The 27,675-nt window shown below is 43.5% G+C and overlaps 2 protein-coding genes across 6 annotated transcripts in view; one reads left to right on the forward strand and one right to left on the reverse strand.

Annotated features, from left to right (window-relative positions):
* Positions 1 to 10,436, forward strand: part of RARS2 (arginyl-tRNA synthetase 2, mitochondrial) — a 32,899-nt gene extending 22,463 nt beyond the window's left edge. The window contains exons 13-20 of one of the 5 annotated variants that reach the window (XM_019613104.3): positions 1,189 to 1,265; positions 2,241 to 2,365; positions 4,644 to 4,711; positions 4,811 to 4,920; positions 5,944 to 6,039; positions 7,076 to 7,150; positions 8,921 to 8,984; positions 10,293 to 10,436. In XM_019613104.3, the coding sequence (XP_019468649.1) occupies positions 1,189 to 1,265; positions 2,241 to 2,365; positions 4,644 to 4,711; positions 4,811 to 4,920; positions 5,944 to 6,039; positions 7,076 to 7,150; positions 8,921 to 8,984; positions 10,293 to 10,379 (702 nt within the window). In that variant the 3' untranslated portion in view covers positions 10,380 to 10,436. Of the gene's footprint in view, positions 1 to 1,188; positions 1,266 to 2,240; positions 2,366 to 4,643; positions 4,712 to 4,810; positions 4,921 to 5,415; positions 5,514 to 5,943; positions 6,040 to 6,260; positions 6,800 to 6,832; positions 7,047 to 7,075; positions 7,151 to 8,920; positions 8,985 to 10,292 lie in introns of those variants that run through there. The other 4 variants (XM_085217667.1, XM_019613105.3, XM_010707643.4 and 1 more) reach the window with 4 other exon arrangements.
* Positions 10,437 to 11,452: 1,016 nt separating this feature from the next.
* Positions 11,453 to 27,389, reverse strand: SLC35A1 (solute carrier family 35 member A1). Its single transcript, XM_085217670.1, has 8 exons — positions 27,244 to 27,389; positions 25,363 to 25,540; positions 19,179 to 19,338; positions 18,679 to 18,831; positions 17,561 to 17,627; positions 14,077 to 14,253; positions 13,545 to 13,679; positions 11,453 to 12,220 (listed from the first exon to the last, which is right to left on the reverse strand). Exons 1-8 carry the CDS (start codon positions 27,257 to 27,259, stop codon positions 12,090 to 12,092), a joined length of 1,017 nt encoding a protein of 338 aa, XP_085073796.1. The 5' UTR covers positions 27,260 to 27,389; the 3' UTR covers positions 11,453 to 12,089.
* Positions 27,390 to 27,675: the final 286 nt, after the last annotated feature.

Below are 27,675 nucleotides of genomic sequence, written 5' to 3' on the forward strand. Positions count from 1 at the left end.
CCTAAGATCAGCTTGTTTTTAAGTTTTAATGCTGTAAATCAGTGCATTTGCTGGTTTATATTAAAAGAATCCTTAGTTCATATAAATGCAGTGATATGAGCATAATGTCCAAAACATCCTAAAAAACATGAGGCTTGCTAAGAAGTGATGATTTCAGCTGAATGTTGCACTCAAATCAGGAGATGAAAACCCTTTTGTATGTGAAATATAATCTCCATTGTCTGCAACCTTTGCCTGTGTTGTAAGGGACCTACTGTCGTACATGGAAAACAAAACTTGTTTCTGTCAGAGAATGTAAAATTTCTCATGAAACAGGAGAATAATCAATTTCAGACAAGGCTGGAGCAGAGGAAACAGCAGGGCAACATTGACCAGTGCAGTGAGCTGTCCTGAATCTAAACTTTGTGAAGTTTGTTGTGAGATCTAAACGATCTTCAGGCTTTGTTACAGATACAGAGAGCTTTTCCAAATGTGAGATGCATGGAAGAGCTTGAAAGGATGTGTGTGAAACACTGACCTCCACTGTCCATTCATTAGCCTTGCCTATGAATCTGCAGAGGGGAGAGGGGATGCACAGGAGTCCAGCAGGTTATGAGGAACTGTGAAAGAGGAGGCTTTATGCAGTGATAGAGTTAAGAAAAAACTCATATAAGCACTTTGCTGCTCGCTCCCTGTCTTGGAATACCAGACAAATAAAGAAGTTATTTGTTGCTAGTTATTTGATTAACACAGCAGTATATTCAGCCTTATTTTTTAGGGAGGGAGACTCCTAGCAACATAATCAAATAAACTGATGGGAAAAATGAATGTTGTAGCAACAGTTGTGGTTGAAGTACCTGTGAAGACAATTGTTAGATAGAAGAAAAACTTCAGCAGAGACAACCTTGAGTCATAGGAGAGAGGAACTGGAAGAGAGCATAAACGCATCATTAATATTGAAAATAGAACAATTTATGTTTTTTTATTTATTTCTTAAATAAATTTTGCAAGTTTTTTTTTTTTTGTAACAATGCAAAATCTTGGTGCCACATATTTCAGCTGTTCCATTTTTCACTTCTAATCTGTCTTCCCAGGTCTTAATTCTGCTTGCAGTGACTTACTGGCACAGCATCTATGGTGCAATTTGTTTGCATTAAAAACTTATCCCACCTGAAGCATTTTCTAATGTGCACTAATTCTATTCCTTAGACAGATAGAAACCAAAGTAGTCACTTTCAACACTTGTTCCAAATACTGAAGCTCATGGGTTATGACTGGGTAGGAAGGTATGTATTCATGAATTTTAGTTATGTTTTTTTTTTTTTTTTAAGGGGGGAGGGAGTGGAAGAATGAGTATATGTATTACCAGGTATTTAGGATGCAAAACCCAGTAGCTTTGGCAACCATTGAGTGGGTTTTCTTGATATAAAAATGAGGGAAAGGGGAATAGTCATTCAGAGACACTATGGCACAGCTTCTGGGATGTTGTGTGATCACATATTAAATGATTATTTCTTGAACTGTGATATTTTAGGAGGCATCTGAATCATGCTTCAGGCTTGCAATATCTGTTGCAGGGAAATATATCCCCACCATTATTCATTTTCATTACCGGTCTTGTTAGCAATCTGAGCAAAGGTCAATAATGGATCTGCAGACTAAATCATATCCCTCTCTGACAGACTGCATGTCTTTTGTAGTTAAATATAGGATTTTAGCTTTCAGAAATATTAGTCTGCCTTCTCTCACAGTCCTTAGAGTTGTACTAAAATTACCTCAGGATATGGATCCAGAATAATGCTTGGGATTATTTTGAGCAGAAGCAGTGAATGTTTTATTATTAGCAATGATTAATTATGCTTTTAGTTTAACGTGACCACACCAGAATTATGATGACTCCCTTTCTAATCTTATTAGCAGATTTGTGTTGCCGCAGTAATGTGATCTATTCACATCCTGCCTCTCCTCAATTTATTGCACTGAGCCCTCTGTACTAAAGCTAATAGCGAGAGAGGTTCCCAGGAGCACATAAACAAGCAGGTTATCACAGTTCTCCTCATAGTTTTCTCATTAAATAAGGCACACAGAGTTTTGATTGCCAAAATGAGAGTTACTGATGATGTCACCAAGCTTCCCACATTGGAGCACTGTTTGTTCAGCTGTTACTGCTGCTTCCTGGTCAGAATCTAGCTCTAAACAAACACAGCAAACGTATCTGTTGATTAAAATGTAATTTTAGGTCCTGGTGCTTTTCAACGCAGGTGCCAGCACGTGTCTTTTGGGTTAGTCCAAGGGATGAAGACTCGGAAAGGAGAAGTTGTTTTCCTGGAAGACGTTTTAGATGAAGTTCGATCAAGGATGTTAGAAAACATGGCTTCTGCAAAAAGTTAGCTATTTCAGGTCCTATTCATTTCTTTTGACGTTCTGTGTTGATCTAAAACCTGTCGTCTCTTCTGCCTTTTACTTTCCCCTGAATCAGAATAATCATAGAATGGCCTGGGTTCAAAAGGACCACAATGATCATCTAGTTTCAACCCCCCTGCTATGTGCAGGGTCACCAACCAGCAGAGCAGGCTGCCCAGAGCCACATCCAGCCTGGCCTTGAATGCCTCCAGGGATGGGGCATCCACAGTCTCCTTGGGCAACCTGTTCCAGTGTGTCACCACTCTCTGTGTGGAAAAAATTCCTAGTGATGTGCTCTGATCTCTGTGCTGATCTCTGTGCTTTTCCTACCTACTGTAATTCAAACTGTTAAAATGATTATTTGCAACTTTGTGAATCTCCATCAATTACAGATTTGCGGATTTTAACATTTGGTGAAATTATTTCATCACGCTCTTGCACTGAGAAAGAGATACTTGCCACTGGGGAACAACTGTTGTGGTTTTTTTTTCCTGGATGGATGGACAAGTCAATAGTGGAGTTGGAACTGGAGTTCAGGGGACAATATAGATTTCACCCAAATGATTTGTAGCTCTGACAGTCTCCTCAGGCACAATTGACTCCACCTTGTCCCCAGTTGCTGCTTGCCATCCTCCCAGCCTCATGTCTGTTTCCAAAGTCCCCAGGAGGCTGCTGGTCTGCAGCACTCTGCTGAAGGGGACATTTTCCTGCACTGGCTGTGGCTCCAGAGCTCTTTCAATTTGAAGCAATAGCGATTCAAGCAGTTCCTGGGGAAATGCCGCCCTCCTCTTGTGCCTTCTGGAGTTGCACGCTGCATTTAATCGATCAGCTTGAGCGTGCATCTTCCTTGCTCTGCCTTCTCAGCTTTTGTAATCCAGATAATTTTGCCTGAAAGGCAGACAAGGAGAAGGCAAGCAGGCAGAATGATAAATAGTCACTCTCCTATTGTTCAAAGCAGTTTTCCTGCAGAGAGCAATGGAGCTTAGAGCTTCAGTTTAAAGGTCAGTATTGTCGTTGAATGTAAAGCCAGCTTATTTTTGTGTGGGACTGAACTGAAATGACAGAGGTCCAGGCCCTGTGTTCCATTACACAAGCAGTAAGATGAGCAGCTGAAGGCAGTGGTGTGTTCAGGTGGCACCATGGCATTTCCCAGAGCTTATCTGTTAGATTCTAAATCCTACCTGTGCCTTAAAAAAAAAAAAAAAAAAAAAAAAAAAAAAAAAACCACACACACAAAAAAAAAACCCACAACTCCCTCACATCTGAATCCCTCCCCTGCTTTTCCTTTGCTGAATTAGATATCATAAATCCTTGACTCCTAGGACTGTTTTCAGTGTTAAAAAGTGTCTGGATACACACTGGAAGATACTACAGCTTAGTCTGTGTACCAGGAGCCTGACTGTCTCTGAAAGATTGCAGGAGCTGGGCATCTAACAGCCAATGCTAGCTTTAAAAACAACATTCCTGTATGGAATTAGAGCTGGTTAGTTAAGTACCTTCGTGAAGACTCCTTGCTATTAAATAGCAGAAGATCTAGGTGCAGCTAAGTTTCTGTTATCAGCATCATTTTTCTTTCTACTCATCTCAAAAGCTATATAAACCTTTGTGGAGGATGTTTGGGTTAAGAAGCTTTTAAACACTGAACCATGCAGTCTGCTCTAGCTGACCCTGCTTCAGCAGGGAGGTTGGACTAGACAGTCTCAGGAGGTCCCTCCTAATGTAAGTGATTCTGTGATTGCATCTGTGGTCAATCCTGTGGCTTAAAATGAAATCTGAGCACTCAGCTCAGCTTCTCTGAGTATAGTTAGTTTAGATTTCTACAGTGAATGGCACGGATCTCCCTAAATGTGCATCTGAGTGCTCTGTTAGCTATTGGAGCAATTTCTTTGATTGTTTAAGCTTCCCTTGGAGTCTTTAAACAAAACCTGAACTCCTCTGTCATTCTCTTTGTGATCTTAGAGGCTGTCTGAATAACAAAGAGGAATTCAGTGTAGTCTAGGCTTGTGTAATGAACCCTTCTGACCTTAAAATCTATATTAAACATATTAGGAGAAGTGGGGGGAAAATGCATGTCTGGAACAGATCTTAATTTGAAGAAAGGTTTCTATCTTGGCCTTCTTGCTGTGCACATCCTGACAGTTTCGATTTTGCTAGTTCACAGTTTTGAAAGATCTCATATTTTATTGGCATTTCCAAACCCAAGCAAGGGAGTTCTTATCCTATTATGGACTTAAATCTTCTTTTTCTCTGTTCCTTTTCAGCAACTAAAGAGGTAGAAGACCCTGTGGAAACAGCAGAGAAGGTTGGTCTTGCAGCACTAATAATTCAGGTGAGCCTGAGCTACCTCCAGACATGTTTGCATCTTCTGTGCAAGATCACAGATTGTGATGGAGAGCTGTATCTAGGTAACATTAAGTTATTGTTCCAGGACTTCCGAGGCCTCCTCTCATCTGATTATCAATTCAGCTGGGATCGAGCTCTTCAAAGTCGTGGAGATACGGGAGTGTTCTTGCAGTACACCCATGCCAGACTCCACAGGTAAAAGGAACCTGTGTGCAGAAGTACAGACTGACACTAATTTTAACCTCACTACTTTGTTAATAGTAGCATTAGGTAATAGCGTTGAGTCCTTCCCTAAATAAGGCATGAGTTCACTCTTTCAGCAGAGGTTGAGTTAACAATAGGAATCACTGAGCCAAGCTTTCCCAGAAGAGCAAGCCAGTTAAACTTACGCTTCGGTCTCATTTCTACAGAGCTGAGGTAAACTGTCTGTTCTAGCTACAGTGTTTCTGTAGTTGCTTTCAGTGATGAAGAATGGTGGTGAGAGAATGAGGGGAACTGGTGCAAAATGCCTGTACTTGTGAAGTATACCAAGTTACTGAACTTAAGCCTGTTTGGGGGCCGCCACTGCAGCTGGTGCTTCTGGCATTCTGGTATTTTTTCCCAGTGTTGGTAACTGACTTTAAAAGTAGCTCCCCTCTTTCTTGACTCAGGTCAAACATCCAACATATTTTTAATTTTTTTTTTTTTAAGACTATCAGAGGAATCCAGTTTGAGTGTTTCCATCAATTACAGTGCTCCTTTCAGAGTATTTTTAACGCAGACGTGGATATGTGTCTTCATAAGAGCATGTAAGATATCTGCCTGGATTAGACCAAAGTTCCATACAACCTGGTATTCCTTCTGAGACAATGGTAGCCAGAAGTGGTATTTAGGGAGCCCAGTTCCTTTCTCTAGCCTCTTCCTCCTATATTCCCTTATCACCCATACTTGTAATAGAGGTGGTGACTGCCTCCCTAGTACTTTTAGCATCAGATTCTCAGCCTGCTCTCCATCTGTCTCTAATCCCTTTTTAAACTGGTTTATACTGAACATCTAGCACAAACTTTACATTATTTTTTATCTTGAATTGAAGTTAACTAGGCTTTCTTAATATTTCATTCAGCTTGAGCAAAATATACCTACCTTTCTTCTCCAAAATATAAATTACTGTTTTTCTTGTTTGCTTTTTGCTAACAAGAAATTTTTATCTAACATTTGGTTTTGATTCTTGTATTTTAGTTTAGAACGGATGCATGGGAATGAGCCAGTAACTGATGTTAATGTGGCATGCTTGCAAGAGCCAGATGCAATCTCTATTCTTCAGCATCTTCTCAGGTTTGTCCAGATTTCTTTCTAAATACCATTTCCTAAAAAATAAACTTTTGGATTCGTCTCCAGTCTGTTGAGCACACTGATTGTGCAATATTGGGGAATGGCTTCTCTGTGAAATCACGATTGCAACAGTAGCCCTCTAAATGAGACCAGTGGTGTCTTACTTATCTGCTGCAATTGTATTTTTTCAGAAAACTCATGGGTATTTCTTTGGGTTGTATCAGATTCATGCATTGCTGTCCATCACATGTGTAACAGCTGACGTGGTGCTCTTGTTGACATGAGCAACCAGCCCTCATCAGAGCTTGCTCTGCAGTTCCCCCTCAACTTAAAGGAAGAAGATCTCAGGGAAGTGGCATGGGCATGATGGCGGGTGGGCTTGATAGCTAAGCACAGATCAGGAAGTCTGCTGCCTGCTTTGAAATCTGCTCGCCCTCAGAGGTGTGGGTAACTTCATACAGGTTGTGAGAAGGAGAAGGTACACAAGTAGACTTGAAATAAAATGGTGAATCTCTATCAGTCTGCCTGTATTTTCCAGTTGAATACTGTCTTACATAAGTTTTTCTTCCAGGATTATGTAAGCCCAATTTGTTTTCGTCTTTTGTAATGCTACGAAATTCCCTTTAGCTACTTAAAATTCTAAGTTGCATTTATTAAAGGCAGCATCTAAGGGACTATTTTGACTGCCTTGGTTATTTATTTAATACATGTTTTTTGCTGCAATTACCGTTGAAATGTAAAACCAGACATAATGTTCCAGGGGCAAATATAGCTTTTGTGTTCTCTTTGCTATTAGCGTTTCTTTCTGAGCTCTGCAATCTGCAGTGTTTGTTTGCGTGATGAGCAGAAGCAATCTCTCTCCAACAAGAAGTAACTGAGGAAGAAATAAACAATTGTGTGCTAATTACATAGCTTATGCCTCTTTCAGAAGACTATTCCTGTTAATTCTGTGTTTGTTCTGATTTAAGCACATCTGCCATACATCCCAGTAAACTTTCCTACCACTTTAACGCCAAGCACTTAGTTTCTTGTTTCGCAGGTATGATGAGGTCCTATACAGATCTTCTCAGGATCTGCAACCCAAGCACATAGTCAGCTATCTCCTCACACTTAGGTAAGGCAATTGCTGATACCAGCATCCTTCTTTGGTAAGGACAAGGGGTGCCTGCTTCCCCTAGCTGGCTTGCAGCTCTCATATCCATACTGCACTGAAGAGAAAAATAGAGGAAAGATGTAAATTTGTGGGACAGTCTCTCTGGATCTGAAAAGATACAAAGAAGGATAACAAATGACATCGTAAGTAGTGGAGATGAAGGGTGGAGATAGTTTATTCAGGAGACTCCATTCCTTTTTAGCTGCTTCCAAGTACAAAGAATCATTTGACTCTAACCTAGTGCCAGGAACCAAAATCATTCCAGACTGACTATATCTTTAAGAGAAGATTTGAGCTGGTAATATGCTCATAAATCTCAAAACTCTAGCTATGAGATTTTTGTCCAGAAAACAACTGATCTCAGATGATGCACTGAGTGAGTTGGACAAAGCACAAGTAATGGCTGGAAGTCACGCTGGGGATGCAGTCTCCATGGGGGATTCCCCACAGGGACCTGTGTGACTGAACAGGATGGTAGAACTCTGACATAGAATTGCTGGAGAAAGTTGTAGAGTCTGTGTGTGGGGGAGATCTACATAAGTTTAGAAAAAAATATATAAAGAGATGCATAACGTTTTTACTCTTCTGTAATCTGCTTGGTAGTGTATGACATACATGCTAACTATTTTAAGGCTACTTGGGTGTTGCATTCTGTGTCTTTTTTTTTTTTTTTTTACTTGGTAGACATATTCCTATCTGAATAAGTTTGAAATTATTGTCTTAACTTTTACAGAGTGGCTCAAGTTAAACTAGGAAAGTGTTTGATAGATCTTGTTCAGATACAATACTATAAATTAACCATTCATTATGCTTAGACCTGCAAATGAATGAGTCTCAGAGAATAGACTTGTATTGGCAAAAGAGAACAGTTAGGTGAAAGGACAGAATAAAAACATACTGACATGGAATGTTCTGCCCTTGTGAGGTCCCATCTGGAATCTGCATCCAGGTCTGGGGCTCCCAGCTTAGGAAGGATATGGAGAATTTGGAACAGGACTGGAGGAGGGCCACAAAGCACCTATGAAGACAGGCTGAACTGATATGGGCTTGTTCAGTCTGGAGAAGAGAAGGCTTGGGTGAGACCTGATAGTGGTCTTCCAATACTTAATGGAAACTTGTAAGCGGGAGGAAAACTTACTTTTTACAGGGCTAGATATTGATAGGACAAGTGGGAATTAATTACTTTAAACTAAAAGAGGGGAGACTTAGATTACATGTTAGGGGGAACTTTTCCAATGAGAGAGGGGTGAGGCGCGGGCAAAGGCTGCCCAGAAAAGCTGTGGATGCTCTGTCCCTGGAGGTGTTCACAAGCAGCTTGAATGGGGCCCTGGGCAGCCTGATCCAGTGGATGGCAACCTTGCCCATGGCAGCAGGGGTGGAACCAGATCTTTGAGGTCCATTCCAACCCAAGCCATTCTACAATTCTATGAACTCTGTACATTAGCAGTGACAAGGCAGGCCGTGTGGCTTCCAAGGATCTTTGCAGACCTGTTTTGTTGGGGATGGGAAACAAAAATTTTTACAAGCACTGAGTTGTTTATTTATGGTGTGTCCTGACAACATGCAGGCTCCAGAAAACCATGGCCTCCCTCAGCAGAGGTGAAACAGGCTGTCAGAAGGAAGTCTGTGGTACACTGCATTTATGGCTTTTCTAGTTATGTTGCTTTCTGTAGCCTGCAGCACTGCTCTTACAGAAAGATGTGCTCCTTCTCACCTTGCTTTCCATTTCAGCCATCTTGCAGCTGTGGCACATCGAACTCTTCCTGTGAAAGGCAGCACACCTGCACTAGCCCAGGTATGGCTCAGCATTGGCACATAGCATGAGGGCAGCCTAGGAATGATTCCCTAGGACTTTGCTCTGCTGTGTAACCAGTTGGCACAGCATGTACCTCCAGACTGCCCTGCAGGGTGACACCACTCTGGGATGGCAGAAGTTGCTGTTTGTGGCTGTACCTTGCAGAAGGGGCTGCTTCAAAACAGAGCAGTCCATAAGGAACACTGCTCCAAACCAAAACAACTCCTCTTCCTTCTCATTGCTTTTCATTCTGAACTTTTGAAGTAAAAACTTAAATATTTAACGTGTTAATTTCTGACAGTTTCCATCAGCACATATGTGGGAAGAGAATGAAGAGGTAATGGAACTTTTCTCCTCCCTCTTGCCACCTACATATCCTAAGTTGTCTATATTGCTATTCTAGCCAAAGCAGCGAGGCTGACAACTGCTGATGTACAGTTCCAAATAAATGCAAATTATTTTCTACTAATATCCCAGGCAGTGTTGACCCTTAAGTACTCCATAAATGCTATAACAACTACACTGTCTTATTTTATCTATTTCAAAAGCTGTTACCTATCTGATTTTGGTAGGAAGTCACATTCAAGTGCAGAGGTGTGGTGTGGGGGAGAACATTACTATGGGCTTCATGAAGCCCTCCACAGCTCAGCTTTGTTGCTGTAGGTGTTCTTGCCTTCAAAAATGCTTCTGTGCATTCTTGTAGAACACTAAGATGGTTCAAACTGCAAGGAACATTTCAGATCCTTATCTTGTGAAAAGTCTTTCTCAATACCCTAGTGTGCTACCCTTTGAGAGCCTCTCTTTTTTCTTCAGCAAACTTTTGGAGCAAGCCCTTCCCAAATATCCAGTCATGAAACAGCTAAGCAGACACTGACAGGGCAATGAAATTTTCAGAGCAGCCTCAAGCTGACAGCCTCTAATCCACATGTAATAAGAGGAGGGATCTCAGCAGGGTCCTCTATCTGTAACGTCATGTTGCTATCACGTTGCATGAAAGTTTTGCACTTTACGGTAATCATTCATTCTTCTGTGGGCATCCCCTCTTGTCTCTCTGCCATGAGGTTGTGTTTCTTTTGTTGTGGCCCTTATCTATGAATGGCATGATTTAGGTTGGGCTGGACACTGCTGACAGAAAGTGTCCCTTTGACACTATCAGTAGCTGGTGTGAATTCTGCCAGTGCTGGTGTTACTCAGTGCCCAGATGGTGTGCATTCTTACCTTTAAAAGGCTGCTGCTGCCTGTTGTGTCCTGTTCTGCAGCATCCTGTTCTGCAGCAAACACAAGCTAACTGTTGCTCTTGTTTTGCAGGCAAGGCTCTGTCTCTTTCAAGCCACACGCTCCGTTCTAGCCAATGGAATGAAGCTTCTTGGCATTACACCTGTAACTCAAATGTAATGAGGCTGTATGCTGTATGTGACTTCACATCTCTTAGTAAAAGGTTATTTTTCAAGAGACTACTTTCCATTGAGTCACTGCTAATGCTCTTGCGTATCTATTGCAGAAGAGCACATATACTACAACCATTTGAGGGAGGCAGTGGTTGTCATAATTACTTTTTCCCCATACAGAAGTAGTAGTATATTTAAGACACTAGGGTGTGGTAGTTCCCATAAAAGACAACTGTCCTGTATTTACCTTTGTACATAAATGCATCCTTTTAGTAGAGGAAGTAGTATTACACTGTACTGCCCTAAGCAGTGGAAGTTCTCCCCTTCTGCAGTCGCCATTGTGTGCTTAAGCCTCATGGTGGGTGGGGTGCAGCTGCACCAGGGATTGTAACAGACTCAATTAATCAGACATGTCAGACATTTTTCATGTTGTATTGCATTCCCCCTTCATCAGCCAGGACTGCCAGATCTGTCCAATCCTGTTCCTCTGTTACGCTCACCTAATGACTGAGGTGGAGATGGGTTTGCTAGGCAGCTGGTGGAGAGGAAACATCGGTGCTCTCTTCACAGTCAGAGGGGGGTAAGTGCTGCTTGGCAATGCCAGAACACAGTGTGGCTGCAGGGAGCTGGAACATCACACCAAAATCAGTGCAGCTGGCTGCTCCAGCCTCTGAAATGCCAGGCAGCACCCACTGCCACTGAAGGGGCTGACATACCTGAGTGGCACTTTGGTGATGTGCTCTATCCCAGATGCACAGAACAGTCAGCAGAAAGCAGAGAGGAACATCCTCTCTCACTGGAACAGAATTTAAGTATCTTGATTATTGCTGTGTTGAATGTGCCCCACGTAGAAGTAAAACTCAACCAGTTAGCTTAGGTCTGAAGGAATTTAAACAAGATATAAATCTAATCAGATTTTTGCCTTCACTTTCAATTTCAACAAGTGCCCGAAAATCAGTTTTCCCTAAACATAGCTATCATTTTCAGGAAGGGTTGAGTGGAATGAGGCATGGGGGGGGGTTGGAATGATACAGTTGGCACTCTCCAATTAAATCAAAGCATAACATGCACTAAAGGAACTGTTTTCAAGCACCACTTTGTTGTGTAAAAAGAGTTTGGAGAAAAAGTGCACAGATCATCTTCTAATCTGAGATCTCATACTCAACTGCATAAAAGAAAAAAGCATTACAAATCATCCTAAGAACACCAGTGAAGTACTTTGTTCATATGATACATATTACCTAGAAGAGAAACCTCTCCTGTGACTAATCACAGCTGCCAAATGGTTTAAGAAAAAATGCTGGCAGTAATTGCTCTTTCTAAAAGGGTTTTTTTTTTTTTAAGCTTTACAGCATTTTTTTTTCCCTCCCAGGGTAAAGAAAGTTCATCAAACACACTGTAAGAACCAATTTTCCTCCATTATATACATTATATACAATTGAGTGTTCAGTTCCTTCATTCTGCTCTCCTTGTAAATGGAACTCCTCATTGTCCGACACGAATGAAGAACGTCTTCAATAAGACGCCCATCCAGCTCCAGCAGTAAGGAAGCCTCAGCACCAACCACTGCTAACTTCACATGTGAAAAAGAAAGAACTTTTCTGCTTTTAATCTATACCCCTTAAACCATTTCAAAACTAGCTTAAGGCTAATTTTAAAAATTCAGTTTCTGTGTTTTTAAAGTCCTTTTTTCCTTGTCTGTCCATTTTTGAGGACATTACACAGCAACAAGTCTCTCTTTTGAATTCTTAGTCTCTGAGGGCTGGATTTTTGTGGTATCTTGTCGAGGTAATCCATAGAGGTAAATAGAAACGCACACCAGGAAAGCACCCAAGATAAAAGTTGAAGCTGAAAAGAGACAAAACAGTTTAAGTAAACACCTCTGTGTAAGAAGAAACTTTCAGAAGACTAAGCTCTGTAAATTATGATGTCTGAATGACAGTCTCAAAGTTATACAGAACAAATCAAAGCATAGGCTTTTTTTTTTTTTAAATTCACAGGACCTAAAATCACACTCTGTTACTGCAAACTCTCAAGTATTCACAATACCCCACAACATTTCAGTTAGTGTCGTATCAGCAAGAATGGGGACATGATCAGAAGAGCAAGGGTGAAACACCTCTTGCAGTTCCAGGTGCAATCTGACAGGCTCACTTTATGATAAACTTAAAAACACAGTGGACGTGTTTATGTAGCCAGTAATAACACTTTGTGTTTTCAAATCTTGGCCCACTTGAGAAATACCATGAACGAGGCTTTCACAGAAAGAAAGACCAGCAGTCCAGGTTTGGTTTGTGCCCAAACAACAGAAAGGTGTTCAGCCCAGGTGAGTTCTTAAACTAGCTGCTTTTCATCACCTGATTGAAGGTGCTCTTTTCCAGTCAGCAATGGTTTTTGCGTGCAAACCTTCTTTAAATTCTACCTCATTTATACCAAATCAGAATAGTGTTTTTTTCCACCACTGTACCATACCAGCACTAGATTATGATTATTGTAGGAAAACTGAAAAAAACACATAGTGAAAGACTAAGCAGGAGTCACTGGATGCATTGTCAGACACAGAACTCCTCTGTGGCTGTGGAACAGCCCGAAGCAATTTGCTGATTCCTCTCACAGATATTCACCACCTAAGTCACGGCCCCAGGCACTGTTTGATGTGCTCTCACGCACCACTGGGCATAGCAAAGGGGAAGGTGGAAGCTGATGCAGCAGCACGTGTAACTTCACAGGATATGGCAAAACCTGTGCTGAAATGGGTAAGGAATTAATTTGAGATTGGCTGTAATAAAATCAGCAAGTAAGGATAACTTCTTATCAGCAGCTCTCTCAGATAAATAGCTGTATCAGTATGCAAACCAAACTATCAGAAAGTGATTCATGAACAAAGCTGGCTAAAGCAGCAAGGTGCTTAAACAGGAATGAACCTTTCCCCATGAAGTTATAGGATGCCTCAGAAAGAGCAAACCACAAATGCAAGATCATCAGGTACCTTATGCCACACAACACAGATTGTGTATTAACACATAGCAATCCTGGAAAAGACCAAGTTAAAAACAGGAAAACTCAGAGGAGTTAAATACATAAGAATGATTGCTTTGGTGTGAACTGCATACAGTCTGCTAACAGGGCAATGAGCACATGCAGTCAAATCAAATGGCAAAAAGACACTTACTTATCTGCAGACCAAAGAGGATGATTGAAGCCACAGTAGAAAGAACAATGGCTGCTGCTGCAGAAAAGCCTTTCATTATGTTATCTGTGTACTTCACAACAACCGAGGTGTAGAGGCCACCCACACTGGCAAGAACTGGAAAGCAGACAACATGTTTCTATCACTAGAGGCGTGGTAGTTTACCCTCAAAGAGATTTGTTTTATTTTGGTCCATGCTTAGTCTACATCATCTACATCATGGTAAGTTAACATGGAGCAAAATGGCATACCTACAATGGCACCTAGATCAAATGTGACTCAACTAAAGATGCTCTGCTTACTGCTCACTTAATTTAGACTGCTCTTGCAGCACTATTTTAAATTGAACAAGAAAACACAATTTTCTTGAAAATTATTTAAAAATAAATCCCTCAAAATATAGTAAGAAATGGTGGATCACACTGAATTTGTAGGTTCATACAATCAGTTGTACCATAAGCTAAAATACAACAACAAAACAATGTAACACCCCTATAACCCACCAGGTACTTACAGATGACAAGCCAGACAAAGCAGGTATAGCCATAGAAAAACCCCTTCTCAAGAACTTGGGCTCCATCTGACATGTACACACCAACCAAAGTCACCACGATCCCCGATAAGTACATCTGAATATTCCTCACCCACAAGGAAGTATCTGAACTCTTCAATACTTTCTCAAAATAAACTCCTAAAAAAAATGAAAAATAAAAAATTCAGTAAGATCAATGAAGCAACAACCTCAGGTGATTCACAGTTGGGTATTTCAGAGCCAGATAAGACCACTGGAATCATCTCCTCTTACAGACCTTCCCATTTCACAGAAGTTCCCAATGCAGAAGTCCCAACAGCACATCCTGCTAACATGTCTTCCAGGGCAGGTCCATTTAAATGTGTATAAAACATGAAAAATAGATTCTGCTTCTCTTTACATTGCATCAATTGTTGATGAGCTCCATTGCATTTCACTTTGGCACCTGGTGGTGTTACGTCCCCAGGACAGTATTTATAGATTCTAGCATGGCATAGGATGATTTTTTCCCTACATTGGGATAGTTAGCAATACCAAGCAAACAAACAAACAAAAAAAAAAACCCACACAAAACCCAAAACGTACAAACACCAAACAAATGCAACCATCAGCAACAAAACTAGCCACCCACAAAAGGAACTCTGCTACCCCGGCATTTCTCAGCACAGAGACTTAAGAATTCCTTTGGAAATCCTGAGTTTAGAGTGCAGATGTTCTGAAACCACAGCTTCAAAGATTACAACAGCAAACCAAAACCTACCTATGCTTTCTGCTAACTGGAGCTACAGACTGGTTTTGAGGAAATTGAGTTCATGCTAATCTAAAGCTCTTTGTCACAGTGCCACACTGATCACCGTTACCTTCCCTTACTCTCTGCATTGCTGAAAATCCACATCTACTTCTCCATTACTCAGGAGGTGCATGTCTGACTAAGAGGCCTCCATCTGACAGGTCATTGCTAGCAGCTTCTCACCACTGCTCCCATACCAGGGCTCTGCTCGTCTCTGAAACTTCCTTTGCATCCCATGGACAACCATTTGCAGGACTCAGATGACTTCCTGCTGTGGGTCCAACCAGTTAAATGCTTACTGACCAGTAATGCTGCCCAAGATCCATCACATGATACAAAAAACATACACGGAAGCAACAAAGCACAAAGAGCAGACCTACAGGTTAGATGCCCTGAACATAGACTTTCCCTCCTGAAATGATGGAGTTGGCTTCAAAGAACATCTTACTACTCTTTAACTCATGGAAAAAACAATTCAGAATTTAATACAGTATAGTGAGACTGTATGGTTAATTAATAACCTAGAACAGATACATTTCAGGTGTTTAAGAAAAGCAACCACTTAGATACCCTATATAGCTTTTTCCCAAGTTTAAGCAACGAGATAAACAAAAAACTAGTCTTGTTAATGATGGTAGCACTTAAAACAACCCAGAATATCTACCTTGAGCTTTCTGCCTGCTGAGAACACCTACAGAGCATAACCACATATAATTAGTTTACCAGAAATTTGGCTGAGCACAAACCATATTTTGTCACATTTTATAAACTAAGAAAATAGAAAGTAAGCCAGTGTCAGACCACTGCAGTAGCTGAGACGTAGGAAAGAACGAGTGTTGTCTAGGAGAAATTATTCTTCGGTAATGTTTCACGTCATTGGTACTGACATGTATCTGTGTATGTGTCCAAAACACTTTTACTAGCATTGTCAGGTCCCTGAATGCTTGGAAACTGTCACAGGATCAACAGTTTGAAGAAACTTTTCTCTATCTCTGAGGGACAAAACCACAACTTTTTGGGCTTTGCTGGAATAAAAGATTCAGCATGTTAAGTCCGGAAACCAAAGGTTTAATGCCAAAATGACTTAACCATATTATGGGTGGGGGAAGGAAGAAGAGGAAAGGAATCTGAATAGGACACGTGTTTTAAACAAGTAAAGCCCCAAGGGCAAAAGGAGCTGCATGGATGAAATCCTCTGTCTTTCTTGCTGCCTGAAAGCTACAGCTGTCAGTGAGGAAAACACCCAGCTGCAATCCTTCTGCAGGAGAAAAAAGCCACACGTGTCTCTAAATCCTCAAGAGTAGCCTTCACCAGCCCTTCAAAAGGTCTGAATGTGGGGAGGCACAGCTGTCCACCCTCCTCATCAGAGAAACCGAGAGTGTTAGAAGGCTTTGAATGCTTCACTGTGAATGCCCACAGGAGAATATCTCCTGACTGGGGAACATCTGTGGAAATCAGTACACTTTGAATCTTCCAGATAAAGTTGTTTGAGCTCTACCAAGTCTTAGTTACTATTTCTAATTCAAAATTTCCATTTCAGTGAAAAGACACCAAACAAGAATCAAGCCCTCCTCCTTTTCCCCTTTGCCAGCTAGAATGGGTTTGATGAGTGACAAGCATGTCTGCACAGCACAAAACTATTCTTGCGTGATTATATGGCAATGAAGATGTTTTCTTATAGAGAGAGAGGGAAGCATCCAATCTACAGCCAGGAAAATATGCACCTCCGAGGCAAGTTTCAAATAGAATTGCACTACTCTGAGTAGAAATGTGATTTGAAAATAAAGTAACGTAACAGAAGTATTTAGTTTACCCAGGCCTCCTGCTACTCATCTTCCTTTCTGCTTTACTTGTGCTTCATCTCAAATTTGTTCCCTACGACTACAGCAATCTGTATTTGAAGGCTGAGCTTCCAGACAAATTTAGTAAGAAGCTCAGTTCCTTTTCTTAAAAAAAAGCAAGTTTTTCATCTGATCACCATAGCAGAGCTGTTTGCTGTAAAACCAAGTTTATAATGCTGATGAGTTGTACCGACTAAGTCATTATAGAGCTCCCCTTCATAATATTCTGCATTTGAAAGGCTCTTCTGCTTGCAAAGCAGCCTTTTAAGTTGCATTACATAAAACCAACAGCATGTGCTCCTAGCCATTTGTTTCTGCAACTGGAGTAATCACATAACAAGCCTGGTTTGTAAGTAATGCAAGTACTGCAAGGTAATTACAGGAGGGAATAAAGAGGGAATACAAGAGGGAATGAAGTTCTTTTTTATCTTATAACCAGCAAAGGTAGCTTACAGAATAGAGTACAGTAGAACAGAAAGTTGGCCACTTCAGAGATAACTGAAAGCTAAAGCACATTAACAAGGGCATTATCCAAAAGCCTCTGAAACACTGACAGCCATGGGGCATGAAGCACCTTGCTAGGAAGCCTGTTCCAGTGTCTGGTCACCATCACAGCAAAGGAATTTTTCCTACTGCCCATTCTGACCCCCCCCATCCCTGGTGTGGCTTTGTGCCATTCCCGTGTTCTGTCAACAGAGAATGTACACAGTGCAAATGATGCCATCCCTGAGTGTCCTATTGATGTAGAATGTACGTAACAGAGAACATTCCGCTTTAAATATCATGAATTATCCAGTCACATCTATAACCACTGCATATGGAAATAATACTTTACCTGCAAATCCTGAACACAGTACAGCAACAGTTACGGCTCCAAACCCTAGCCATGGATTCTGCTCCACCTGCAACATCAACCATTATTTTAAAAAGGATGGAACACTTCAGTAATCTACAATAATCCATTCCAGAGCTATTTCATTAAGTTCAGCAAAACTGCTTGTATTTGATTACAGTACAAGAAGTATTTGACTAGCCCGAGCTGCCCTCCATATTAGGTTGGTATAACCGTGGCACGTTCACAGTGGAGTTTCCTTTTCCACGTGTACTTTCACAACCCTGGCAGTGCTCAGAGGCACGGTTAATTGGCTGTGCCCGGACTTTACAACAGCACTGCCCTCCCCACTAATGCTGATGATCAACTAAGATCTACAAAACAGAAGACACTTGTTTCTTCCTCTGAGAGATTAGCTCAGTGCCCTGCAGGGTGTGTTAAAGGACATGCCCACACCCAAAAGGCACTGGAGTTTCACTCCTAATTCCATGAGGGCTTCAATTCCAAGCTCTCTGCTCCAACAATTACAGTGCTGCCAAGGCTAAACGCTGCAAACAGCATCGCTCAGATATTCCTCTGATGGTGCACTGCCATTACACAGATTATGATGATGGTAACTTACACTAATTGTAGCAATTGCTTGCCTTTCCAACAAGCAAGACTGGAGCAGTATCACAAGCTTGTCTGCACTGGTCCACAGCAAATGATCAAACTAGTGTTTCAGTTCTGGAGGAGGTGGCTGGAAAGAGGAACTGGATACTGGTGGGTGGAATGTAACAGACACTGCTTTGATCACAGAATCACAGAACGGCCAGGGTTGGAAGGGACCTCAAGGTTCATGAATCTCCAACCCCCCTGCCACATGCAGGGCCACCAATCTCCCCATTCAATACCAGACCAGCTGCCCAGGGCCCCATCCAATCTGGCCTTGAACACCTCCAGGGACGGGGCATCCACAACCTCTCTGGGCAGCCTGTTCCAGCACCTCACCACTCTCTGTAAAGAACTTCCCCTGACATCCAACCTAAATCTAAATTGATTCCAAGACGATGTAAGGTAACATACAAAGCATAAAAGGCAGTTTATTCTTCATCACGAAGTGGCAAAAAGTCAGCTCTTACCTGCACTTTGGTAGCCTGAGCAGGCTTCCACTGAACAAGAATAACGCCGCCACACAGCATGAAGACAGAGAACCACTGCAGTTTGCTAAGGGTACGGCTCAGCATGAGGACTGTGCATAACGCCGTGCAGGGGATCTTCAACTGGTATGTCACCTACAGATGGGAAGACAGCATACAGCATTTGGTTTCAAAAGCTCCTCCAAACCAAGACAATACAACAGGAACCACAAATTTTATATTTGTTGATTCCCCATAGATCCGTGGGCTTTTGTACTGTTTCCAACAATAACAATGTGAACTGGAAATGACTCCAGCAATGAGTGGGATAGCACTGCAGCAGTGAGCTCTGAATGCAGCACACCAGTCAGCTTTTAGTTTAGCCTTTTTAAGGCTGAACACAGCCCCAGGTGCCAGGAAGACAGGCAGCTCACACGCACTCCTCATGACAGTGTAGAGAGAAACGGATTTGTAGAGCAGCTGCTTATGACAGTGTGCATTACCTGGTAGACTGCTGCATCCAAGTTGCTAAGAGCCACAAAAGCCATATTGTTTTGGACAGCATACACCAAAGATGGAACACTTAATTTTAGCAATTCCTTGGGACTTCCAAAGACATTTTCTTTTAAAGATGTTATTAACCTTGCCAGACTTCCCGATTCTCTGCAAAAGGAAATAAGAGTATAACTGAGGGCCATCCTAGGCAGATATCTGAAAACAGAAGTCAAACCAAGAAATCTGTCGGGAAGACTGAGCAAAACCTGTGATGTTATCACAGAATAGCCTGGTTGAAAAGGACCACAATGATCATTGAGTTTCAACCCCCCCGCTATGTGCAGGGTCACCAACCACCAGACCAGGCTGCCCAGAGCCACATCCAGCCTGGCCTTGAATGCCTCCAGGCATGGGGCATCCACAGCCTCCTTGGGCAACCTGTTCCAGTGAGTCACCACCCTCTGGGTGAAAATCTTCCTCCTAATATCTAACCTAAACCTCCCCTGTCTCAGTTTACAACCATTCCGCCTTGTCCTATCACTATCCACCCTCGTAAACAGTCGTAAAGGTTATCTACAAGAATAAAACGAGTAAAAGTGAAGACTCCATTCTGAAATCAGGTTACATGCATTAACACGTAACGTCCTGCACAACAGCCACTGTAAGCAGTGGAATAAGTATCTGAGTATATGGGCAGTGGGACAGAGACCCCTTTCTGGAAGCTCTATTAATATGTGTGTCAAGTCACATGTCTGCAGTTTTCCAGTTTCACTTTAAAATGGACCTCACTGTACAGAAAAAAAAAAGAAAAAAAAAAAGAATTATACCCTTCCTTGTACTCTGCAGTGAAGCACCTCTCACTCCTCAGCCAGCCTTGGTCTCCTCTCCTCACTTGAGCTGAGAGAGCAGGAAGAGCTGCACCCACCCATACATGTGACCTGACCAGACAGGGCAAGGCGTGCAGCTCCCTACTGCCCTGCAGGCAACAGGAAAGAAAGGGTCACATTTTGCAGCTGCCCCTTTCTGCAGCTTGGTCCTCAGCCTGTTGGAAGGCTGCCCTCTGCATTACTACATCTTCCTTATTAGTTGCACAAGGGCATGACTTTTCCTTCTTCCTTGTCACTGCAGCTCACTGCCTCCAGTTCTCAGCTCTCCCAAGTCCCACACTTCCTGTTTGCCATTCTTCTCCTATTTGCCATGGACAAATACTAACACCCAAAATCACTTCTGCTCTACCCCAACTATACCACAGACCATTCAACTTGAATCCTTGTACCGCTCTTAAATCTCATGCTCCTTTTGCCTCCCTTACAAACACATATGAACCAATCTCCAGTCTCACTCAGGTTCCAAATTCTTTCTTCCCACACACATTCATCATCTACCTGCACCAAACTCCAACTATATAAAATCTGTGTGTTCCAGGTTCATGAAATCATGGAATCACAGAATGGCTGAGGTTGGAAGGCACCTTAAAGCCTGCCCAGTTCCATGGCAGGGCTGCCCAGAGCCCCATCCAAACTGGCCTTGAGCGCCTCCAGGAATGGGGCACCTACAGCTTCTCTGGACAGCTGTGCCAGCACCTCACTGCCCTCTTAATATCCTCTCTTTTAGTCTAAAGCCACTCCCCCTTGTCCTGTCACTATCTGCCCATGTAAAACATTGATTTCCCTTCTGTTCATATGCTTCCCTCAAGTACTGGAAGGCTGCAATGAGGTCTCACCAGCGCCTTCTCTTCTCCAAGTCAAACAAGCCCAGCTCCCTCAACCTTTCTTCATAGGAGAGGTGCTCCAGCCCTCTGATCATCTTTGTGCCCCTGGACCTGCTCCAACAGCTCTACATCTTTCTTATGCTTGTTCCTTCATCAGCCACCTTATTCCTGCATATTCTCCATTCCTGACAAACCCGACTGTTCCTGGCATTAAAGGAAAAAAAAAAGTATGGATTTATGTCAGTGAGAATAGGCTGGAGCACTTCCTATACAGGCAGCTGCAAGGGATTCTTTTCTCATTCTCCCATAACAGAGGAGCTGCAAAACCCAGCATCAGGGTAGTACAATTTCCAAAGAGGGGTGAGCACAACTTGGTGCACTCCCGCTGTACAAGCGAGGTCTCTTGCAAAGCTCCTTCCTAACTGAGTGGGAAACTTTGCTTGGGACAGACTTGCCGACACTGAGCCTGGCACAAAGCTGTCTTTCGCAAGACATGCCTGGTCACAGGGACAACCACTGACAGAAAGATTTACAGACAAGCAGTACTTCAAGCCTGCAGTATCAAGATGGGAAGAGTACATGCCAGTGCACCACTGCGCTAGGTAAGGAACTGCACGAAACATTATGAGTCACCAACATTACAGGCAGAATTGTTGGTTTATTTATTCTCTAGTGAATGTATGATATTGCCTGGCATTAGGAGATAAGAAAACTCAAAGCCAGGTACAGCCAGACTGAAGTGCTGCTGTTCCAGATATCTAGTTCTAAAGAACCGTATTTGAAAGGCTGTGGCAGCCTGGTAAAGTTCCCACTGATTGGAAAAGGAGAAACATAACCCCTACTTTCAAGAAGGGGAAAAAAAGAAGATCCAGGGAACTACAGGCCAGTCAGTCTCAACTCTGTGCCTGGTAAGATCATGGAGCAGACCCTCCTAAGGCACATGGGAAAAAAAAAAGATGAGGTGATTGGTAGTAACCAGTAAGTCATGCCCTTGGTGCAATTTCACACCTGGACTTGTGCAAAGCATTTGACACCGTCCCACATGACATCCTGATTGCCAAATTAGAGAAAAATGGACTTGATGGATGGACCACGCACTGGATAAGATATTGGCTGGATGGTCACACTCAGAATTGCAGTCAGCAGCTCAATGTCCAAGTGGAGACCGGCAATGAGTGGCATTCCACAGGGATCGGTGTTGGCACCGGTGTTATTTAACATCTTTGTAGGTGACAGGGACAATGAGATCGAGTCCATCTTCTGCAAGTTTGCAGACGACACCAAGCTGAGTGGTGCAATTGACACATTAGGGTCCAGAGGGACCTGAACAGAGAGGTGGGCCCAAGCCAACTTCATGAAGTTCAACAAAGCTAAGTGTAAGGTCCTGCAGCTGGGTCACAGCAATCCCAAGCACAGATACAGGTTGGGCAGAGAAGCCCTGAGGTTGAGAGCAGCCCTGAGGAGAAAGATCTAGGGCTGGTGGTTGATGAAAGATTCAACATGAGCCAGCAATGTGTGCTTGCAGCCCAGAAGACCAACTCCATCCTGGGTTGCATCAAGAGAAGTGCGACCAGCATGTCAAGGGAGGTGATTCTGTACCACTACTCTACTCTCATGAGACCCCACGTGTAGTACTGCATCCAGTTCTGGGGCCTCCAAAACAAGGACATTTTGCTGTTGGAGCAGGTCCAGAGAATGGCCATGAAGGTGACTAGAGGGCTGGAGCACCTCCCCTATGAGGACAGGCTGAGAGAGTTGGGGCTCTTCAGCCTGGAGAACAGAAGGCTCTGAAGAGACCTTATAGTGGCCTTCCAGTACTTGAAGAGGGGAGGAACTTTTTACAAGGGCATGTAGTGACAGGACAAGGGGAAACAGCTTTAAACTGGAAGAGGGTAGATTTAGACTTAGGTAATCTTAATGTAATAGGTAAACATAATGTATTAGATTTAGGTATTAGGAGCAAATTCTTTACTGTGAGAGCAGTGAGACACTGGAACAGGCTGCCCAGTGAGGTTGTGGATGTCTTCTCCCTGGAAGCATCCAAGACCAGGCTGGATGGGGCTCTGAGCAACCTGGTCTAGTGGGAAGTGTCCCTGCCTATAACAGGGGGTTGGAACTACATGATTTTACAGGTCCCTTCCAACCCAAACCATTCTATGATTCCATAACTAGCACACCCACATATATGCAGTTCTGCTCTGTAAGACTAAGAAGTTAGAAAATATCATATAGTAATGACTTCTATTAATTGATACCAAGATAGGTGGTTGAACAAGAAAACAACATGTAAATGACACCTGCCTCTGTCCCCAACTATATTCAGTAAGTCAGCTGAGCATCTGTTTCAAGACAAACCACAGCAGCAAGAGCTACTTATGTAGCTCTTCTGGTACTTATGTAAGACTTCTGGTACAGAACTTCAGCAATGAAGAACAACAGATGCCCAGTAAGCAGTTCTTTTTTTTCCACTGCAGTTTTTGAGAACAAGAAGTACCATATTATAGCTCATCTTTGGGGTGGGTTTGCTTTCTGGAGCATGTCCTAACCAAGAACCTCTGATTCAAATTACAAAAAGGCCATGTGAAAAGAGATTTAACCACAACAGCAACAACAAAAAAGAATTTTAAAAAAGCCTTTTCTATGTATAGCTTATAATGCAAAACAATGCGCCCAAAGATGTATGTTGCAAAATAAATAAAATAAAAAACGATCCAGCTTCATTTCAGTATTCTAGACATCTATCTACATTTGACTTAAAAAAATGTATTCTGTTTTCTACAGAGGTCTGAACAGTTAACAGATACTAACAGAAATTAGTTCTGCATTAAGAATACTTTAAAAAAAAAAGTTAAAACTATTGTTTGCAAATGAGCTCTTCCTGATCCATTACTAAGAAATTATGTACCACCCAAGAACGTGGACAACATAATTACCAAATGGCCAGCTGGACTTGAAATAAATATGAGGAGTCTTTTCCCTTAACAGTACAATTGAGTAAATAATGACACAGCTTAAACCATCATAGCCCTCCCTTCTGAAAGACAATCCTATGAATTCATTCATTCAATATGTTTTGCGGGAGAAACCCAAAAAGTAAACACAGCAAAAGTGTAGCATAAGGACGTGTAAGAAAACAAACTCTGCAGCCAGAACAAAGTAAGAGTCACCCTCCAGTATCCTGTGTACTGTGGTTGTCAGGCCGGATGTTTCAAAAAGAAAAGGGAGTGGGATGTATCCAACCATACTGAACATGGTGATTTAAGTGGCTATTAAACTACAAAGGCACCTTGCCTTGAGGGAAACAAATTGGTTAGAACTCTAAACCTGGAGGAGGCCATCAGGCAGGCGCTGCAGGAAGTCATGCTGGAACTGTTCAACATATTCCTAAGTGGTCTAAAAAGGGGAGATGACCAGGATATTGCTGACTATATGACATTATACATGGTATCCAAAACAGAACTTTCAGTAGCTGCTGAAGGTTTCTCACTGCACCAAGCAGAATTCACCAGCTCTTCTGCTACGTGAGAACCAGTTCAGTTATCTGGACAGCAAAGGATGGTGTCCAGACCAGCCAGCAAGTAAGACGTCCCACCAGGAAGTGGTGAGCAAGGCCTGATGGACACTGGAGGTGGTGCTGTTCATTATCTCCCTCTCTTAACCATGGAGAAAAAAAGAAAATAAATAGCTGACCAGATCGAAATAGATATCTTAACTTTCAAAAAGCTTGGTCGGTAACATTAATCCCATTTTAAATGGCAAATAAAACTGAGTTATCAAAAAAAAGAGAAATAATCCTAAGGCTCACTGGCTCAGAAAATACGAGTGAAGAAAAAACAATACAGACACGAAAACAATACAGACATGAAAAAATGGCAAACATGAAGAGGGAAGGATTAGTCATGATGTCTTTCAACACAGGACGACAGAATACAGTGAAATTACTAGCGAAAGCGTTCATAAAATACTTTTTCCATTTACTGTGTAATGATATTGCAGAACTCATTTCATAGGCACAGTAGGGATGAACAGGTGGTATTACAGAAGGCCCACTGGTCACTGTAGTCTTTTAGCTTTGACTCCCTACATTAATAGAGAGACGTCCTTCTGTAACACAACTTGGGAAAATTTATGAGTAGGAACACAACAATTTTGATGTAACTCAGTATTCCATGGCTCAGCCACGCTACACCAAAATTCGACAAGACTCAGATTGTTGCAGATAACCCATGCTGACATTTTGAACCTACTCCAAAGCACACAAATACAGAAGATAGGCAGACAGAACACACCTGAACATCATGCTGTTTACAAAGAACTTGCAGCTGAGGAGGACTCAAGCCCTGCCCCACACTAAGAGGACTTTGCAGTGTGACCAGCCATAATGCACTCGGACACAGCTGCACCTCAGTAACTGAGGTGTGAGGTGAGGTGAGCAGAAGGGGTTGGTTTTTCCACACGCCCATTGGCATCCCCACACTCACCTAGCCAAGATACCCACGCTGAGGAACAGCTTGATGACTTCAGTGATGCACACAGCTGTAGTTGAAAAGTAGAGCTCTGCCCCCACCGTCCTGGTGTAGCGCAGTGCCACGGTGTATGTGGCAGCAACCAGGGTCATCACTGTGAGGCAGTACAGCTTGAACAGCAGGCTGACATTTTCTGAAAGGAAGCAAAGACAACACCTCAGCATGCCCCTCACTTTAATTTAAGAATGGAAATAGGGCATCCCTACAGCTGTAGGACTAAAGTCTACTGCAGCAGCATATAATAATATCATGTTGTGAAGTGCTTCGCGTACAAAGTCTAAGATCAATTTTAATGTCTCTTCTCAGACTCCCACATGTCTGACAAAAAGATATCCTCCTACCCTAATAATCACCCTTTGTTCTAGCACAACTAATCATAATTTATCTACTAAGTCTTCCTGTGCTCTCTCGCCCTTCAGCTTACACTCATGCCAAACACCATCCCCTCTGTGTCCTGTTTGGGGGTCAGGCACCAACAATGCTGCAGATTGGTAAAAGGGAAGTGCTCAGCATCAGCAAAGCAGGAAATGCATCTCAAAAACCTGACGGCAGCATTCTCCTCCGTCTTACTTTCCACCAAGTTTAGTAGGAGGTATTTCCTCAGAACGGCGATAGGACTTCATACAAAAGGCTTTCTTGGAAAATCACTCACCATAGAAAACAAGATGTTCTGTCCGTTCAGCTAAGTTCAACCATGCAAGGACTACTTACTACCTGGGGCCAGATGACGCCAGTTTTTACGGTGTCAGAGAACGGCAGAGAAAACAGTGCTGACTCCAAGCAGGGTTTCTCCGTGTGAAAGCATCACCTCTAACACAAGAAATCTTGCAAATGTGGCGTGACTACAGAAGCATTTTGCAAATGAGCACGTTATTCCCTGCTCTGCATTGCATCGTGAGGGCGATGGCCTTTCTGCAGCATCTGTTGGGGCATTATCCATCACATTCTGGACACCCTACAGAAACGTGGCTTAATTGGTGTAAGTTTACGTTCCATTTCTGACGAGCTGAGCCATGGGATAGGCTGGGGGCAGCTTTGTGATGGCTTTGTTCACGTAGCAAGGGGATGAACTGCTGAACCCACCACAGCCAACGCTGTGATTCATTCGTCCTTTTGCATAACACTTTGCGAGGTACAGTTAATGCCTCCCGCACCCACAACCGCTTAAATGAGCTGCTTCCTTACAGATACGATCTCCCCCCAGTCAGTAACCACGGCTGAAGGGCAGAGCGATTAGAGAGGGCCCAGCAGCGCCTGGAGGACGGGCTGAGGGCTGACCCCACGAGTTACCCGTCCGGCCCCAGGCAGCACAGCTGACACACACGTGTGCTCCTCGCAGCGCTCGTCCGAAACGGCGCCGACACCGACGGCTGGACCCTTTGCACTTCAACCTTTTTACGTCTCTAGAATCTAAGCCCACGCAGCACCGAACTAACGTTAAATGCAGCGTTTCCCTATAAACGCCGCTCTAAAAAAATAACAGGTTGCGAACCCTCGCTGAAACCAGGCGCAGCGAGACGCCGTGAGCTGACGGCGCCGGGCAGCCCCACGTTTCCCCAGCAGGGCGCTCCGGCACAGCGCTCCCACACGGCCGGGCCGGGCCGGGCCGGGCCGGGCCGTCCCCCAGCCGAACCCCGAGGCTCTGGCGAGGCCGCTGCCTCGCTCCCGGCCGCGAGGAAAGCGCCGAGCGGAGCCGTGCCGCCCGCCCGAGCGCGCCCGGCCCTCCCGCGCCCCTCCTCGCCGAGACGCGGGTCGCGCTTCGTCTCGCGAGGGCGGGTCGGCCCCCTCTTCCTTCCCTCCCCTCCGCCGAGCCGCGGTACCCCGCATCGCGCTCACCCTTCGGAGGCGACATGGTGCCGGCAGGAAGAGCCGCCGGGCAGCAGCCGCCCGCCGCACCCCGCCGCTCCTCCCATTCACCATAGAGAGCCGCGCGGCCGCCTAGAGCGCCCCGCCCCTCCGCGTTCTACCATAGAGGCGGAGGCTCCGCTCGGGCAGAACGTCCGCCGGCGGGGACGGTGGCACCGGTAGCAGCGGGCGGGTGGAGGAGTCAGCGCCGCGAGGGTACAGAAGCCGTGTGCGGTGCGTGGCTTTGCTGCCGCGCTCCCCGGTATTGTGCGCTGCTGCCTACTGCTTTTACGTTGTATAAGGAAAGAGAAAGGGGTTCGGATCATCAATTTTCTATCAGTGAATGTGTGTAAATAGCGCTTCGTTGGTACAAAGCAAGGACTTGAAGATAAAATGTTCAAAGCGCATGGCAACAAATGGAAA

This window comes from Meleagris gallopavo, chromosome 2, assembly GCF_905368555.1.
Source record: "Meleagris gallopavo chromosome 2, MGAL_WU_HG_1.1, whole genome shotgun sequence".
In the NCBI taxonomy this organism is placed as follows: domain Eukaryota; kingdom Metazoa; phylum Chordata; class Aves; order Galliformes; family Phasianidae; genus Meleagris; species Meleagris gallopavo.